We start from the raw sequence: 19,716 nt of genomic DNA on the forward strand, positions 1-19,716 counted from the left end.
GGTGCCATCATCTTTTTTTCTCTGTTCTCTTTTAATAGACACTTTTCAAAATTTGATGACTGTTACTGTTGTATAAATTTTTATGTGTTCATGAAAATGACATTATTTTATTTCATATTATATTTTGTTTGATCTAGGTATGAGAGATATGAATGAAGTAATCAAGTGTCTTTGTGCTAATAAGGATAAAAGTATTGGTTTCTTTTATTTGGCACACTGTGTTCCAAAGACATCCCCATATTACCATTATTACAATCTCAAGTAAGCTGCAACATTTCTAAAATTGTTGAAATTAATTGAAAGGAATTGTTTCTTTTGCTTTTTTTCTAAAATATATTGTTATGTATATTTTCTTAAAAGAAGTCTGGTGGGGGTCTTTAGATTGTCCCTGCTATAATCTAGTAACTTCATCCTTTCGGGGTCAATAAAACAAATACCAGTTGAAAACTGGGGTCAATGTAATCAACTTGTCTATTTCCCCAGAATGGCTGCCCTTGTGGCAAAATTTGAAACCATATGATGATGTGAAATAAGGTATCTTATGTGAAAAAAGTAAGGCTTTTGTGTCAGGAAAGTCATCCATCTGTAGAAAACTGCCCAAAGAAATCTTAGCCGACCCATAATAATGATGATAATGATATGACCCATAACTCATTAAAAAGTGGATATAAAAAAAAAAATAGATGATGTTAATGATGAGGACAATAATAATGATGATAATGATGATAATGATATGACCCATAACTCCATTAAAAAGTGGATATAAAAAAACAATTAGATGATGTTAATGAAGAGGACAATAATAATAATAATGTGAGGGCACGTGGCTTAGTGGTTAGGGCATTCGGCTCATGATCGTAAGGTTGTGAGTTCGATTCCCGGCGACGCGTTGTGTCCTTGAGCAAGACACTTTATTTCACGTTGCTCCAGTCCACTCAGCTGGCAAAAATGAGTTGTACTTGTATTTCAAAGGGTCGCCCTTGTCACTCTCTGTGTCACGCTGATTATCCCCGAGAACTACGTTAAGGGTACACGTGTCTGTGGAATGCTCAGCCATTTGCACGTTAATTTCACGAGCAAGCTGTTCCGTTGATCGTATCAGCTGGGACCCTCGTCGTCGTAACCGGCGGAGTCTTTAGAATAATAATAACGATAATGATATGACATCTGTATATTTGTATCTATCTTTGTATGTATGCATGGATGTGTGTGTGTGTGTTTGAAAGAATTGTTTCATATGCTTTAATTTCATGTTAATCAATGGTATTTATTTTATTCAACAGAGTTGTCCATTATGTTGATATTGACCGAAATAATTACTCCACCATTAGCACTCGTGGTGTTATGAAATATTTGGCAAACAATGAACCGGAATTCACTGAACTTGATGAGTGGCAGCAAGATTATATCAATTTTTCCAAAATTAGAAAGGTGAGGCTTTTATATTTTTAGGATAATAGAAAATTTTAGGAAATTGAAAAATAAAAAACCAAAAAAACTCCAGCCAAAAACCAGGTCATAGTTGTATGCAAATGATGGGTATGGGTTTTTTTGGGGTGGTTTTGGTGCTATTTAGTCATGGCCTGGGCCAATTTTGACTGAAACTTATGTAAGTATCTCAGAAGGTTTGAAGAACACAAGACAAAAAAACAATAACAAAAATTACAGATAGTAAGAGAAAGCAGTGTTTTTAAAGTCAGTTTTGTAATCTCTTTTACGAGAGCTTACAATAAAGATATATAAAGTAATTTTCTGGAAAATTTGTTCAAATTTAAATGCTAGCACATAAGCATTATTTTTAGATCTTTAGTATTTTCCCTAATTTAGTTAATATCATTGACCTTACATTTAAAAATAAGATTTAGATAAAAAATTATTACTAGTATTACTGAACTATTACAATCATCCTTTCTACTGAATGCACACAGTCTGAAATTCAGGGAGAGGGGACTAATCGATTACATTGAATCCAGTGTTTCGCTGGTACTTAATTTGACCTCGGCAGAATTTGAACTCAGAATGTAGAGACAGGCAAAATACTGCTAAGCATTTCATCTAGTGTGTTAATGATTGTGCCAGCTCACCATCTTACAATATTACAATATTACAATAATGGAGCTTGGTTCATTTGGGATGTTTACTACAATGGTATGGAAGAATTCTTGATGTGCTATTATATGTTGAATATAAGTCTTCTTTTACTTTGTTACTAAAGCCCTTCACTCTATAAGGAGCATAGGCCATTGATATCTGTTTTCCACTGTCCTCAACTCTAGCCTGTCTTTTCTCCTTCTCTCCAGTTGGATCCCTACTTTTCCTTGCATCTTTGAGTTTTAGTGTAATATAGATGGTAATTACTGTTTCTCACTTTGTAGACTCGCTTTTTTGCTCAATTTCAAATGTGGAAACCATTCAAGTTATGGCACAAGAACATCCGACAGATGAAATTCAAGACTAGTGAAAACTTTTTGAGAGAAAATTTATATATGCTGAATCCTGTAAGAACTTTTGAACTGTTTATTTATAAGCATTTCTACGTTTTTTTAAAAATATATTTTGAGCTTCATACAATGGGGTGCAAACTTTAAGAAAAAACAATACATTTCCCTACAAGAAAAAAAAAAAACTTAAATGCAATTTAATGACTATTATCTTAGTTGTAGTAAGGGCTGGCACTAGGAAATGCGAGCCTAATTAGAGAATTGCCAGTAGGACCCTCTACTCTTCAAGAGCTGAAGATTGATGTTTTATGCTTTTGTAGTATGTCGGTCCCAGTCAAAAAGTGTTGAGGGCTTGAGGTTCCACCATTAGCCACAATAGTATATTAAAACTCATCATAGCATCCTCTGCACAAGCATGTGTATAGGACCATCTCTTGGCGTGGAGCCCAATTTGAACAAATCTTTCTAAATGGCTTAAAACCAGTCCAAAAAAAACCCCCCAAAAAACCGGATAAATGTCACCCTTTTCAAGCCAAGCCAGGCTCATGGGCCCGGTTTCCTGGTTTCTGTGCAAATAAATATTTCTGTTGTTGTTCATTTAAAACATTACTGTATTTGTAAGACGTGTCATATTTTGTTTATCAGATGCTGACTGCGACCATTTTAAAAATAAAAGAGATGTGTGACAAAGTCAGTCAAATGAGGTTATGTAAAATCGAAGAGGACAAAACATATGCAGCTTCCCAATTTTATGAAGCTCAATGTGAACAATCAAAAATTGTAAGTTTGATTTGGCTTCTCACTGTTTAACATAAAAAACAAATAGCTGCTTTACTTAGAATAGCCATTCAACAAAGATCTTATGTCAACACTATTCTCAAGAAAAGAACCCCATTTCATGATCATTTTCATTTCACTTTCAGTTATTTTCAAAAGAATACGTATTAGTATGACTCCAATAAGAAAACAACCCTAAATGGGGGATATATTTGGATTGTACTATTCAATGATCAAATTCTGTCTTGACTGAGGTGTAATACTGATTGGAATTTGACAGAATTTTTGTAGTGTTATTCTTTAGCTTTAGACTAGAATTAGAATAGTTGTGATGTATGCTGCACACCTCGTCATCATCATCATCTTTTAGCCTCCATTTTCCATGCTGGCACGGGTTGGACTGTTTGACCAAAGCTGGAAAGCAGGAGATCTGCACTAGGTTCCATTCTGATTTGGCCTGGTTTCTATGGCTTGATACCTTTCCTAATGCTAACCACTTTACAGAGTGTGTTGAAAGTGCTGTTATAGCTGTCCAGCTGTCTCCTTCAGTCTGAAAGAAAATAAGTTGGCAGATCAGATTATTTGATGTATAATAATGATATGCTTAAATGACAATAATCTAGGATAGTTGCTTCTCCTAAAAAAAGTCTCAAACCTTCTGGAATGCCCCTTGTAAGCAATGGATCAAAACTGAAAAGAGAAACAACTCCACTGACAAATCAGCCCTTATAATATTAGGTTGAAAATCTTAGTAGAGAATATATTTATAGTATTTTACTTAATTTATAAATGTGATGTCTTTTCTAATACAAGTTATTCTTTAAAATAACAAATCATATTGACCTTTAATGAACTTAGAATTATTTAATTAGTTAAAAAAATAAAAACTCTAAATTTAATGTTTTTTCATATAAAATTGTGTCTTTTAACTTTTTCTTTATCATTGTTTTTCCTTTTCTTTAAGATTGTAACACACACACAAACATTTCGGGACATTGTCAAAAATATTGCAAGAATTGCTTGTCGGAATGCAATGCTAAAAGATGGCTTTGTGCCAGATGACTGTCACCAAAATGCTGATGGCCATACTTCATTGACAGGTTCAGAGTGTTTCTTTTCCTTATATTTTAAAATTTTGGTTCAAATTTTGTAGTTCTTATAATCAAAACCAACTGTTAGTTAGTTTTAATCAATTAATATTACTCTTTACTCTCTCTTTTACTCTTTTACTTGTTTCAGTCATTTGACTGTGGCCATGCTGGAGCACCGCATTTAGTCGACCAAATCAACCCCAGGACTTATTCTTTGTATGCCTAGTATTGTTATTATTATAATTATTATGATTATTATTATTATTATTATTATTATTATTATTATAATAATTATTATTATTATTATTATTATTATTATTATGATTATTATTCATCATCATCATCATCTTCATCGTTTAACGTCTGCTTTCCATGCTAGCATGGGTTGGACGGTTCAACTGGGGTCTGGGAGGCCTGAAGGCTGCACCAGGCCAGTCAGATCTGGTAGTGTCTTTACAGCTGGATGCCCTTCCTAATGCCAACCACTCCGTGAGTGTAGTGGATGCTTTTTATGTGCCACCGACACAGGTGCCAGACGAGGCTGGCGAACGGCCACGCTCGGATGGTGTATTTTACGTGCCACCGGCACGGGGGCCAGGCGAGGCTGGCACGGCCACGATTGGATGGTGTTTGTTACGTACCACCAGCATGGAGGCCAGTCGATGCGGTACTGGTTACGGCCATGTTCGGATGGTTTTCTTATGTGCCACCGGCACTGGTACCACAAAACTACAAATTCCATTGATGTTCATTGATTTTGATTTGATTCTTTGATTTTTGATTTTTGATTTTTGATTTTCACTTGCCTCAACAGGTCTTCACAAGTAGAGTTATGTGTCCCAAGAAGGAAGGTATGCACAGGTGGACTGACTACGTCCCAGGTAGGGGCCATGGGTTATGGCCTCACTTGTCCTGCCGGGTCTTTTCATGCACAGCATACTACCAAAGGTCTCGGTCTCTGGTCCTTTCCTCGGTGAGACCTAAAGAGCGAAGGTCGTTCTTCACCACCTCGTCCCAGGTTTTCCTGGGTCTACCTCTTTGGGTCTACCCTTTTATTAATAATAATCATAATCATAATAATAACAATAATAATCATAATAATAATAATAATAATAATAATAACGCCGCCGCCGCCGCCGACGACAATAATAATACCAGATTATTCAAAAATAACCCGAAGCAATTCTTCCGAACATTAGAAGGAGACAATGGGGAAAATGTTGCTTCTGATGCAAATCAAGCCTGGAGTAGATTATGGGGAGACAATGTGGTGCATAAAATGGATGCAACATGGATAGGAACAATCAAGACAGAATTACAAGGCGGAAAGAAACAAAGGAATATTGTCATAAGCATGGGTGATGTGAAAGAACAAGTGGATAAAATGCCCAACTGGAAAGCCTCCGGACCAGATGGGATTTATGGCTTTTGGCTGGGAGGACAACACTTATAATGAAAGGTAGAAGAAAGGGGGATATTGTGGGAAACTACCATCCCATAGCATGTCTAAACATAATCTAGAAGATACTCACTGGAATATGTGTGGCAAAGACATATACTTTCCTGGCATAGGAAGAAATACTACCAAGGGAACAAAAATGATGTAGGAAGAATTCTCAGAATACCAAGGATCACCTGGTCATCGATAAAATAGTTTTGAGGCATTGGGAAAAACATCATTGTGAAAAACATCATAGCTCCTTCTACCAAATTTCAGGCCTTGTGCCTATTGTAGGAAGCATTATTAGAAACTAGCTTACTACATTCAGCTGATCATATTTTGAGAAGACGTATAAAATAAAGAAAATTACGGGAGATATATTTTCACCTCTTACTTTTAATTTATCATTGTTGATTTTTGTAGTACCTGGAGTTAAACCAAAGAAAAATAAATATGCTGTTTGCCAAAGACTCACAAGGTTTGTTTGGATTTATTTTTAAAGTCTTCTAAATATTATTAACCCTTTAGCATTCAGATTATTTTGTCATATGTTCTACTTATTCATTCACATTGTTTTGAATTAATCATGCATAACGTCGTAACTTTGAGATTTCAGTGATACTCTTTTACTTGTTTCAGTCAGGTGGCAGCAGCCATGCTGGGGCACTGCCTTGAAGAGTCAAACAAATCATTGTAGGACTTTTTTTTTGTAAGCCTAGTACCTTTTGTATAAGTCTCTTTATCAAACCACTCAGTTATGAGGATGTAAACAGACCAACATATCAACACTGTCAAGCAGTATGTAGGGACAGTCACACATGCACACACACACACACACACACATCTACTATATTAATGGCAATTTCTGTCTGTCTGTTACCATCTAAGTTCCTAAACCAGTGAACCAATATTCACGAAACTTTGCATACATGTTACACTAACATCCAGTTCAATAATAGGCTAATTTCAATAAAAATCTATAATGTGCCCCTCAGGGGCGTTGGGCAAATAATATGATAAAATGAGAAGGTTGCAAAAAGCATTAGTCTGAGGGAAAGAGAGTACAGAGAGAGAGAGAGAGAGAGAGAGAGAGGGTGAGAACAGTGGTCGCAATGGGATAGTAATGTTAATACAGCTAGCATATACATGTGACGCTGCATACATACTTTTGCAAATATATAGATACAACACACACACAGAAAGGTGTGTGCTACTGAAGACTGCACTTGTTTATTGATTGTACTGACTCTACTCTGTGCTTGTCCTTATTTTCTTGTGTTTTTCTTTATTTTTTTTCCAGTTTCATTCGCTATCTTGATTATATCATTGTTTCTGCTTTACGTCAACTTGTTATTGATGCTGTACGGAATTTACTTGTCTATTTTACTGAATTATTGAACAATGCTCCTAGTTTTTCAAGGATGTCACAAAAAAAAGTAAGATATTATGCTTATTGTTATTGTTGTTCTGATAAAAGGTCTTGCAGTAATTTTTCTGGTTCTTACACTCCTGAGTTCAAGTCTTGCTAATGTTAACTTTGTCATCTCTCCAGTGTTAATAAAATAAAACACCAATCTTGTATTGGGATTGAGGATATCGGCAATTCTGTCTTTCCTCAAAATTGCTGACCTTCTGCCTAAATCAGGAAACCATTGTAGTTATTATTATTCAGGTACTAGCTTAAAAGCTACACTCTGTGTGGATTTTTAAGCTAGCTCCTGTGGAGGGCTAATTGGGCCTTCAGCCCCAAACTAAAGAGAGAGCTAAATAGCATGATTATAATACATCTATAATGAATATATTCTCCGGTGGTGTCTGATCAGAGGTTAAAGACGGAGGAGAATTAATTCTGTAATGCAATCCATTCTATTGTTCCAATCCTAATTTGAATTCCAATTGTTGGCCAATTTGTTCCAAAGTTCTTAATTCAATGTAAAATTAACGAAACAAATGTCATTTATCTCCCCCTTGATCTCATCTGACAAACACCAACCAAGTGTTATTTAGAGCAGCCAAGTGTTATTTAGAGCAGCCAAGCTACAAATAGCAACCCAAATGCTTTTAAATCAGATCCCATAGCTGGATGTTCAAGAACCAAATGAAGGGCAGATTTACAATCCTGGGATCATCCTGATTCCAAAAAGGTATAATATGTCTATGTAGAGCAGAATATTTGTTATAACAATATTTCTGCTTCAGCAACTCAGTGCTGACTCTGACTGAAATGTAATGGAAAATAGGTCAGTTTCAAAACATTGGTGTCTTGGTCTCAAAAGCAACGTTCGAAGGAAATAGTAGTGATTTCCTTTGATTTCAAGATAGAAGCAACATATAGGAAATAACACTTAGTGACCAAAGACAAAAAAAAATGTTACACAGTGAATAGAGAGTCTCTCTAGGTTGAGTTACTATTTCTCCATACTGAGAAGTCACAACCCCAGTACCATCGATGTGATTAGAATGTTGCAGGAAAGAATTACAAGATGGGTTTTTCAAGCTGAGCCAACTGGCAGGAGACGTAGGAGTAGAGCAAAAACAAGGTGGTTGAACAATATATTTCTTTACTGCCCACAAGGGGATAAACATAGAGAGGACAAACAAGGACAGACAAAGGGATTAAGTTGATTGCATCAACCCCAGTGCACAACTGGTACTTAATTTATCGACCCCGAAAGGATGAAAGGCAAAGTCGACCTTGGCAGAATTTGAACTCAGAACGTAACGGCAGACGAAATACGACATCGCATTTCGCCCGGCATGCTAACATTTCTGCCAGCTCGCTGCCCTTGAACAATAGCCATAGTTTAGGTTGGTCATGCTTAGAAACCCAACCACAAAGTGCAATGATGGTTACTTCTGGGCCCTATGAAGGAAGTGCCTGAGGTCTTTACTTCTGTGACCTTGCAAGGAATAATGAGTGGAGAGAATGGTTGGATACCTGGATGTTTTTCAAGATGTTCAAGTATTAGTATGGAGTTTTTTAAAACATCTTAAATTATCTATTTTCAAATCAGTAGTGCATCAAGATACCTCTTGTTGTGCACCAGTGCACTGACAAGCACTATTAGAAAACCACTAATCTTGGACTATACTTATTCAATTTGTCCTTCCTTTAAGAAGGTAGAAAATGAGTGAAATTACGCTGCTATTTCTAGCAAGTTGAACAGTTACATAGGGGCTCACTAGAAGTAAGTTTCTAACGCTGGTTATTTATTTTTCAGAAAACTGACTTTAACCCCGAGTCTCTTGATATAGTTATTGTAGAGGCAGATGATGAGAGTAAGGTATTAAATCCCCTGTTTAGAACTGACTTACTTCTTAAAATCGACCGAATTGCATTTCAACCAGATGTGAAAGGTTTCCGTGACCTAATGAATCAAATCTTTATAAGATATCAGCAGACAGCTTTGTCAGTGCCAAATTTACTACCTGATGACTATTTCAATGCTTTTACTCGGTAAGAGATATATATTTATAGCCTCATTTGTGAAATGTTAATGTTGAATTATGTTTTTATCAAAAGTGTTTGTTTGTTCTTCAGATATATTTAGAATCTCAGTTGTGGAAGGCCAATGTTAAAGTATTAACTTTTACAAAAGTGTAGTTTGATCTTTAGTATTTGTCTTCATCATCATCTGCTGTCATCATCATCATCTGCTGTCATCATCATCATCTGTTGTTGTCATCATCATCTGTTGTTGTCATCATCATCTGTTGTTATCATCATCTACTGTCATCATCATCATCTGATGTTGTTATCATCATCTGTTATCATCCTCATCTGTCATCATCATCATCATCATCTGTTGTAATCATCAGCTGATGTCATCATCATCATCTGATGTTGTCATCTACTGTCATCATCATCGTCTGTTGTCATCATCATCTGATGTTGTCATCATAATCTATTTTCACCTTCATCATCTGATGTTGTCATCATTGGAGCTTGGTACAGTCTCCTTTGACTCGTCAAATTCTCTTGAACCATCCAACTCATGCTAGCACAAGCATGGAGAATGAACTTTAAACAATGATGATGATGATGATTTTAGTCAGGAGGGGAGGGTGGTACCCGTGACATTTTATAGGGTTTCTAAGACTGAGGAGAAGAAAGGAGGTTGGAAGGTACCCTCAACTAGAGACCTGAACTGAATGCTTACAACAAAGTAGACTCTGCTAAAGCCACTCAAAGTTTCCATGTAGTGGTGGTAGTGATTTCTGATAAAATCTACCACCCAAATAGGCCATACCAAGATTTGAACTCAGAATGTAAAAATAATTCCAAAAATGTGCAGTCCAACATACTTACATTTCTGTGAATGCACTGTCCTGGATATATATCTTTTATTTGTTTCAGTCTCTGGACTGTGGCCAAGTTGGGGCATCACCTTGAAGAGTTTAAAACGAACAGATTGACCACAGTGCTTATTTGTTATAAATTCTGGTATTCATTCTATTGGTCTCTTTTGCCAAACCACTAAGTTACAGGGACATAAACAAGCCAACACTGGTTGTCAGGGAGTGGTGAGGGAACAAATACAGACATGAAGACCCCTGCCCTCCCACACATGCATGTATATAAAATGGGCTTTCAGTTTCTATCTAACAAATTCACTTGTAAGGCTTTAGTTGGCCCAAGGCTATAGTAGAAGACACTTGCCTAAGGTTCCATGCAGAAGGACTGAACCCAAAACCACGTGATTGCAAAACAAGCTTTCTAACCATACAACTATAACTGGGACTCCAACAGTTATGATGATGAGGGTCCCAGTTGATCTGATTAGTGGAACAACTTGCTCATGAAATTAACATGCAAGTGGTTGAGCACTCCACAGACACACACACACACACCACACACACACACACACACACACACACACCCACACACCCACACACACACATGTACCCTTAACGTAGTTCTCAGGGTGATTTGGCATGACACAGGTGACAAGGCTAGCCCTTTGAAATGCAGGTACAAATCTTTTTTGCCAACTGAATGGACTGGGACAACATGAAATACAAAGTGTCTTGCTCAAGGACACAACATACCACCAGGAATTGAACTCATGACCTTATGATCATGAGGCAAAACCTTAACCACTAAGCCATGTGCCTCCATGCCACACCTATATGCTGGTACCTATATTGGTATTTAAAATTTTTTTTATTGAACCTGAAAGGCAGAGTTGATCTCAGTTGGATTTGAACTCAGTGTATAGGGTGTTGGAACAAACACCACAAGTTATTCTATCTAATGCACTAATGACTCTGTCAATTCATTGCTTATGACTTAATCAATAGGTTTAATAATTAGTTTAATCATTAAATTGATCAGTGTTTTGATCTGCGGTTTATTTAGTAGCTTAATTAGTAGGCCTAATTAGCATCTTAATAGGAGCCTACTGTTTTACTGGGGTTTAACAGGGTGCAATATTCATGTGCTTATTGAACATCCACAGTAGTATTTTAGGGGTCTCTGAAAAAATTTGCTTTAGATATATTTACTGCAAAAAAGCAGCTAGGTTTCCTTCTCTAATGTTTTATATAGTTCAAACTACACAAGTTGATGATGTGTGAAAAACAAAATAGGAATTTTGAAGGAAATATCTATAAAACTCATTTAAAAGCATTGCATGGTTATGGGGGTCCAGCAGAATAAAATAGGAATCAAATGGTTGAGAACCACTGCTTTAACCCTTTAGCATTTAAACCGGCTATATCCTGCCAAAATATTCTATTGGTTTTATATTTAAACTGGCCGGCTCTGGTCTCTCACAATATTATTCTAAAAATAAACAATCATGTTGTTGAAATCTCAAATCTATAAGAAAAAGCATGATTAATTCAAATAAATGTGAATAAATGAATATCACATTTGACAAAGTTAAAGCATCAAGTTTGTATTATAGAACTTAGGGGCAGTCTCAGGCAGGATGGTGTCAAAAGGGCTAATCCCAGGTCAGCCTTGATAAAGTAAATCTGTAATTTAACCTTTTAGCTTTCAGATTTACTCTGTCAAATGTCATTGGCAAGAGGTCCATAATGTCTTGACAATTTGAGGGAGAAATATGTCTTGGTCAGTTAAGGTTGTAAACAAAAAAATCCAGAACAAAATTCTTCTGGCAATAAATGTGGGTGACAACTGGTGCTAGTTTATTTTCACAGGTTTATTTGTTTGACTAAAACTCTTCAAGTCAGTGCTCCTGTATGGCTGCAGTCTCATGTTTTTTTAAATAATTATTTTGATACATTCAGACAATCTTAATATGTATCTTTACAGACCAATAGCTTATCACAGTATCACAGAAAAAACCTGTGGAGAAGGTCCAAACTTGGGTATCATATTTGAAGAAGATAGAATCTTGCAAAATTTGAAAACTGGCATCCTGGTGAGTTTTATTATTCTTTTGTTGCTTAACTTTGTAGCATTTGGCAGTGGAGACCTCTGGCATTCCTCAATCCCTCCTAGACCATATCCCTGCTCACCGCTATTGGGGTGGAGATGACACTTTGGGCAAATGTCTTCTACTATAGCCTTGGGCTGACCAAAGCCTTGTGAGTGGATTTGGTAGAGGGAAACTGGAAGAAGCTTGTTGTATGTGTGTGTGTGTGTGTGTGTGCGGGCATGCTTGTGTGTCTGTGTTTGTCCCCCCAACATCGCTTGACAACCGATGCTGGTGTGTTTATGTCCCCGTAACTTAGTGGTTCAGCAAAAGAGACCGATAGAATAAGTACTAGGCTTACAAAAAATAAGCTCTGGGGTCGAGCTTACACACACACACACCAATGATGGGCTTCTTTCAGTTTCCAGCTACCAAATCCACTTACAAGGCTTTGATCAGCCTGAGGCTATAGTAAAAGACACTTGCTCTAGGTGATATGCTGTGGGACTGAACCCAGAACCATGTGGTTGGGAAGCAATTATTTTTTAATGAAAAGTTTTGAGAAAATTTTGTTTAAATGTTTGACAACTCAGCACCGTTCATTGGATGGTGTGGAGTGGGGGGCGTTTTGCTCGTATATATATATATATATATATATATGTACACCCACCTACCCACACACACACAAACATACATGCATGTATGTGCGTGTGTGTCGGCAGAGTGTAAGTACCTTGAGAGAAAAGCTGGACCTAAGAAGCATCAGTTGTGGTGTGCAAGAGAGACGTTTGCGCTGGTATGGTCATGTGGCGAGAATGGATGAGATAGTTGTGTGAAAAAGTGCCACACCCTAGCGGTTGAGGGAACCTGTGGAAGAGGCAGACCCAGGAAAACCTGGGACGAGGTGGTGAAGCACGACCTTCGAACTTTAGGTCTCACTGAGGAAATGACTAGAGACCGAGACCTCTGGAAGTGTGCTGTGGGCGAGAAGACCCGGCAGGACAAGTGAGTCCACAACCCGTGGCCTTCTACATGGGATGGAGCCAGCCTACGTATGCATACCTTCCATTCTTGGGACACAAAACTCTACTTGTGAAGACGTGTTGAGGCAAGTGAGGATCAGAATCGAAATCGATCAATGGAAATTGCGGATGTGCTACCAGTGCCGGTGGCATGTCGAAACTCTGCTTGTGAAGACCCATTGAGGCAAGTGAGGATCAGAATCGAAATCGATCAATGGAAATTGCAGATGTGTTACCAGTGCCGGTGGCATGTAAGAGAACTTTCCGTTTCGCGACCGTTGCCAGCACCGCCCCGTTTCGTGTCCGTTGCCAGCCTCGCCTGGCCCTCGTGCCGGCGGCACATAAAAAGCACCATCCGTTCGTGGCCGTTTGCCAGCTCTGTCTGGCACCAGTGCGGGTGGCACGTAAAAAGCACCCACTACACTCACGGCGTGGTTGGCGTTAGGAAGGCATCCAGCCGTAGAAACACTGCCAGATTTGACTGGGCCTGATGAAGCCTTCTGGCTTCACAGACCCCAGTAGAACCGTCCAACCCATGCTAGCATGGAAAACGGACGCTAAATGATGATGATGATGATGATATATATATATATACACTGATTGACTACAATTTCACACCAAATGATCTTATCTTTCAACACTTATGTGTTGATAGTGGGATAGTATAACTGAATGAAATTACTACCTTCATGGGTTTTATACATCATCTCAAAAATCATGTGCTTTCAAAACAAAAGTACATATTTCATTGATCTCTGTATAAACTTCCAACAATCTTATATTTTTCATAATCACTAGAATATCCATGAACACAACTATTTCTATACTGTTCTCGGAAAAATCAAAATGTCAAATGTCTATGATCTGGTCATTATATTTTGCAGGATGCACTAGAAAGTGGTTTCAACAATGCAATTCAGTATGTTAATCTCCTCCTTCCTTGTCAGAGATTTTATCAAGAAAATGAAAGTATGAACCCAGAGCATCTTAAAGCTCCAAAACTAGGTAGGTTGTATATGTCAGAGAGTTATTGTGTTTTATGTACTTGAGAATACTTTTTACCTTTTGCTTGTTTCAGTCATTTGACTGTGGCCATGCTGGGGCATGCCCTCAAGCATCTCCAGTCGAATGAATCAACCCCAGAACTTTCTTTTTAAGCCTGGTGCTTATTCTGTCGGTCTCGTTTGCTGACCCATGAAGTTATTGGGGCATAAACACACCAACACCGGTTGTGAAATGGTGGCTGGGGACAAACACAGACATAAAGACACACACACACACACACACGAACGCACGCGCGCGCGCACACACACACACACACACACACACACACACACACACACAATGGACTTCTTTCAGTTTCTGTTCACCAAATCTCCACTCACAAGGATTTGGTCTGACTGAGGGTATAGTAAGAGACACCTGCCCAAGGTGCCATGCAGTGGGATTGAACCCACAACTATGTGGCTTGGGAAGCCGGCTTCTTACCACACAGCCATGCTCTTGCCTATAGAATGCTTATGTTTTCATCCTTAAAAATTTGTCAAAGAGAGTATCGCCTCATAAAACTGTAAAACAACAAATTTTTAAAAATGGCCAAATATAGATGCAGGCATGGCTCTGCATCTACCCAACGACTGCATAGCACCTTGGGCAAGCATCTTATACTATAGACCCTGACTGATCAAAGCCTTGTCAATGGATTTGGTTGACAGAAACTCTAAGAAGCCTCTCTCTCTGTGTGTGTGTGTGTGTGTGTGTGTGTGTGTATCTGTATGTGTGTCTTGTCTTTGCATTTGTGTTTGTCCCCTACCACTGCTTGGCAACCAGGGTTAGTTTGTTTACATCCCTGTAACAGCAGTTAGAAGTTTGGCAAAAAGTGACTGATAGAATAGCTATCAGGCTTAAAAATAAATACTGTGTGTCTAAATACTTCAAAACGGTGCCCCAGCATGGCTGCAGTCCAGTGACTTAAATAAGAAAAAGATAAACTGATAAATCTTTATATATAAAGCTGAAGTTGTCTGTGTGTGTGTGGCTGGTTTGGTAGCCTTCAACTAACACTATCTCCTCCAAGACCCTGCGGTGCAAGTTGACCAAAATTGAGAGTATGATAGAAGAAGGCTTGTTCTTCATTCTGTAGAAGAAAAAATTCAAATCGGACCATGTTAATACCAACAATTATTTACATCAAAAAGGTGCTTTTTTCTATGAAAATCCCTATTCTTTTACGATTTTTTGACTGCTGTGTCGCCATTTTTCGGTGTATTTCAACCAGAAAAATGTTCACTTAAAGAGAATAACAAGTTACATAATGCAAAATTTTTACTTTTCAAAAATTCCAATTCAAAAGGGTCGAAAAGAAAACAAACCCAAGCAACGCCGGGCTATACTGCTAGTACAAATAATATATAGAAAAGTACTGATGGTTGGTGAGGGAATATGTATATAAGTACCTAGATTAACTAACTTAAATAACATAAGGCTTTAGCCATTACAAACACAGACTACATCTGACTTAATAGTACCTCTTACAGTAGTCTTTTGTAAGTCATGTTTTTGGATACCATAGTTGATTCATGTAGGGAGTTGTTTGCTGAGATGTATTTAGATGTTGGTTGTTTGTCTGGTATTTTTTGGAAAAAATTTGTCCAAGTACCATTTGGATGTTATGGGTCTTTTACTTCTTGGACTTCTTTCAGGATAATGTTGAATAAGGCAAAACTAGTTGTGGTAAAATAGTTAACCCAGCATGGTGTCTTGGGGGATACCACTAAGAACTTCTGCTGGTTTTGAGTAAAAGTGTAAGGACCCTCTTTGGTCGTGAATGATCATGGGATTGCTCCTAGAAAGTTCCCCTTCATGGTACAAGTCTGGACAAGGTTGTTTATGGAAGACCAGAAGTTGCCCATGCATATCAGCCTTCCGCCTCCAACACCACTGATGTTATCCAAGGGAAAAGCAAAGGCTAACACAGCTTGGCACCAGTGACATCACAACTTATTTCTACAGCTGGAGCAACATGAAATAAAGTGTCTTGCTCAAGAACACAACACATAGCCCAGTCCAGGAATTGAACTCTCCATCTCATGGTTGTGAGTCTGATGATCTAACCACTGAACCACGCACCTTCACCAAAGGTGTTGAGTAAACCCTGTCTATCACAGCATGTTGGGTTCTGTTTGTCAGCAAATATTTAGTCCACTTTTGCAGATCTCCATAGACACTAATGTTAGATAATTTCTTCAGAAGAATGCTGTGGTCAGCTTTGTTAAAAGCTTTACTGAAATCAAGATAAATGACATCTATGTCATAACTCTCACTACAACATTTAGAATGTCATCAAAGTGGTACAGGAGTTGTGTTAATAAGAACAGATGGTAATTCACTGTGAGCCATCTATTTCTCTTTTTAAAAACTGGTACTTATTTAATCAACCCTGAAAGGATGAAAGGCAAAGTTGACCTCAGTGGAATTTGAACTCAGAATGTAGTGACAGATGAAATACCTATTTCTTTACTACCCACAAAGGGCTAAACACAGAAAGGACAAACAAGGACAGACAAGTGGATTAAGTCGATTATATTGACCCCAGTGCGTAACTGGTACTTATTTAATCGACCCCGAAAGGATGAAAGGCAAAGTCGACCTCGGCGGAATTTGAACTCAGAACGTAGCGGCAGACGAAATACTGCTAAGCATTTCGCCCGGCGTGCTAATGTTTCAACCAGCTCACCGCCTTAATAATAATAATAATAATAATAATAATAATAATAATAATAATAATAATAATAATAATAAAAAAACAACAACAGCAACAACTGGATTACACTGAATCCAGAGTAAATATTTTGTATAACAGAACAGTAGCACAGTGAAAGATAGTAGCAAACAATTGGTGTACCAGAATAAAAACAGGTAACTCGCTTTTTTCAAAAATAAAATTAGAGGCAAATGAATGATAATTCATTCATGTAATATATTGATCATCAAGTATTGTAGTGTAAAGTTGATTGTAGAATATTGCTGTCAGAAAATAAACAGTGTATTTCTAGCATAATAGTTTAAAAATGATTTTGACAAAAATAGTTCACAAATATTTATGGCTTATCAGTAACAATTGATAAAAGTATGAAAATTACATTTTTGGCATGAGTCCATGTGTATGCATGTGGGTTTGTGAATATATGTGGGTTTATGTATGTATATGGGTTTGTGTATGTGTGTGGGCTTTTGCATGTGTGGGTTTGTATATGATCGGACAACTGTGCTTGAGAAAATATTAACAATTAAAATATTAACATATCTTTTATATTTTACTTGTTTCAGTCATTGGACTGCAACCATATTGGGGCACCTCCTTGAAGTATTTTAGTCAAACAAATTGACCCCACTACTTATTTTAAGTCTGGTATTTATTGTTATGGGTGGTAGCAAACACTTTAAAATGTAAACATTTCTGCTTGCATTTAAAAGGTTAAAATGAAGTTTCTTTGCATATTTAAAATTTGATTGCATGTTTATTTTTATTTTGGTTGGAAATTTTCTAAAATGGTTAGATTTTTTTTTCCCAGATGTTGACTTTTATGAGATTGCTCTCAATCGTTATAAGCGACAAACTTCCTTGACGAATAATATCCAGGTGAAAATGAACACTGGCGTTTTACTGGTTGATGCAACAAACATGAAGAGTCTTCTCATACCATCGACTGTGACGCTATTGAATGTAAGTAGAAATGGTGGGAGGCTAAGCTTTTTGACCCTTGATGGTTTTATTTATTTCTTTATTGCCCTCAGGGGGCTAAACATAGAGGGGACAAACAAGGACAGACAAAGGGTTTCGGTCGGTTACATCAATCTCAGTGCGTATCTGGTACTTATTTAATCGACTCCGAAAGGATGAAAGGCAAAGTCAACCTCGGCAGAATTTGAACTCAGAACGTAACGACAAACGAAATACCGCTAGGCATTTTGCCCCAGCATGCTAACGATTCTGCCAGCTTGCTGCCCTGTCGGTTTTATTGCTTACTCTTTATTGCTGTTATTGTTTAGCTCCCAAACCATCCTTGGTAATGCTGTGACCATCCCGTGTTTCTAGGGTTATCTAGATATTCATTATTTAATTGGTGTCTCTAAAACACTTGTATGAAAATGAAATGCTGAAGGATTAAGTTTTCAAAGTATGTGTCGGATGGATCAGCAGTGTTTGATGAGCCTTGGAGCTGCACCAGGGCCCCAGTGTCAGCTTGAGCATGGTTGTTTCTATGACTGGATGCCCTTCTTAATGTCAACCACTTTGCAGTGTGTACTGCATGCTTTATTATTATTATTATTATTATTATTATTATTTTTTTTTTTTTTGTGACACCTGTACTGAGGAGATCACCAAGTAACTTGCAAGACAAAGTAAAGAAAGAAAAAGAAAATGCCTCCTTATCTGAGTGGGAGTGTATTTAAAAGAGGAGGAGATGGGTTTATGTGAAGTGTTGAAGACTGAAGTGAGATATAGGGACATGCATAATTGATGTAGTCTTAATCTTTAACTGGTGATAGAGTGTTCAAGCTGAGTAAACCTAACTGGGGGGGGGCTAAACAGCAATAACAGTCACAGGTATTGCTCTGCATTTAACTGTTGCTTTTGTTTTCTGTTTTTACATTTTGTTTTAGTAATTGCAATTTTATAATTATTTTATACTAGGTTATTGTCCTTTGCTATGCTACTAGTAAAAAATATTTGTTAAATATGCATGTACCTTCATAAATTGTTTAAAGTGAAAGTCTTTTTCCATAAAGTCTTTGTTGTCTTGTCTGTAAGTCAAAAGACACACACACACATGCACACACACACACACACAAATAACCCCTGCTCTCAAAAATAACTATATATATATCGTATACCTGCATGTAACGTTATGAAGAATGCATTGTTGTGTTGACAGACTTACACTTAAAATTCTTGCATTTTTAATCAAAACTTGTTAGTTACTATGGTGACAACAATACCTGTTTATCTATCTTTCAGATACACTCTCTCTCCCCTACCTCTCTCTCTCACTATATTTCTCCCTCACCAATAACTTTTTCTTTTCTATTCAAAGTGAAAGGTCTTTTTTTAAAGTCTGTGTTGCATTGTCTATTTGTTGAAAGATACAAACACACACACAACACCAAAAATAACTTTATATATATAATCATTTGTGGAATTGCAATGGCCCAGTGGTTAGGGCAGCGGACTCGCGGTCGGAGGATCGCGGTTCGATTCCCAGACTGGGCGTTGTGTGAGTTTATTGAGCAAAAACACCTAAAGCACCACAAGGCTCTGGCAGGGGGTAGTGGCGACCCCTGTTCTACTCTGTGAGTAATGCTGTGATGGACTCGTGTCCTGTCCAGCTGGGAGGGGGGACACATACACCATAGAAACTGGGAAACTGGGCTCATGAGCCTGGCCAGGCTTGAAAAAGATGCATAAATAAATAATATAATCATTAGCATGCTGGGCAAAATGCTTAGTGGCATTTCGTTTGTCTTTACTTTCCGAGTTCAATTTCTGCTGAAGTCAAC

General features: G+C 37.5%; 1 protein-coding gene across 1 annotated transcript in view; it reads left to right on the forward strand.

The window, feature by feature from the left end:
- LOC115219341 (dynein heavy chain 6, axonemal-like) overlaps nucleotides 1–19,716 on the forward strand; it is a 349,247-nt gene that overhangs the window by 41,163 nt on the left and 288,368 nt on the right. The window contains exons 5-16 of the mRNA XM_036509002.1: nucleotides 138–261; nucleotides 1,284–1,431; nucleotides 2,376–2,498; nucleotides 3,087–3,221; nucleotides 4,183–4,318; nucleotides 6,174–6,228; nucleotides 7,051–7,173; nucleotides 8,225–8,234; nucleotides 8,972–9,207; nucleotides 12,031–12,139; nucleotides 14,040–14,160; nucleotides 17,730–17,881. Of these exons, the coding sequence (XP_036364895.1) occupies nucleotides 138–261; nucleotides 1,284–1,431; nucleotides 2,376–2,498; nucleotides 3,087–3,221; nucleotides 4,183–4,318; nucleotides 6,174–6,228; nucleotides 7,051–7,173; nucleotides 8,225–8,234; nucleotides 8,972–9,207; nucleotides 12,031–12,139; nucleotides 14,040–14,160; nucleotides 17,730–17,881 (1,472 nt within the window). The remainder of the gene's footprint in view (nucleotides 1–137; nucleotides 262–1,283; nucleotides 1,432–2,375; nucleotides 2,499–3,086; nucleotides 3,222–4,182; nucleotides 4,319–6,173; nucleotides 6,229–7,050; nucleotides 7,174–8,224; nucleotides 8,235–8,971; nucleotides 9,208–12,030; nucleotides 12,140–14,039; nucleotides 14,161–17,729; nucleotides 17,882–19,716) is intronic.

The sequence above is a fragment of the Octopus sinensis genome, linkage group LG14, assembly GCF_006345805.1.
Source record: "Octopus sinensis linkage group LG14, ASM634580v1, whole genome shotgun sequence".
NCBI classification, from domain to species: domain Eukaryota; kingdom Metazoa; phylum Mollusca; class Cephalopoda; order Octopoda; family Octopodidae; genus Octopus; species Octopus sinensis.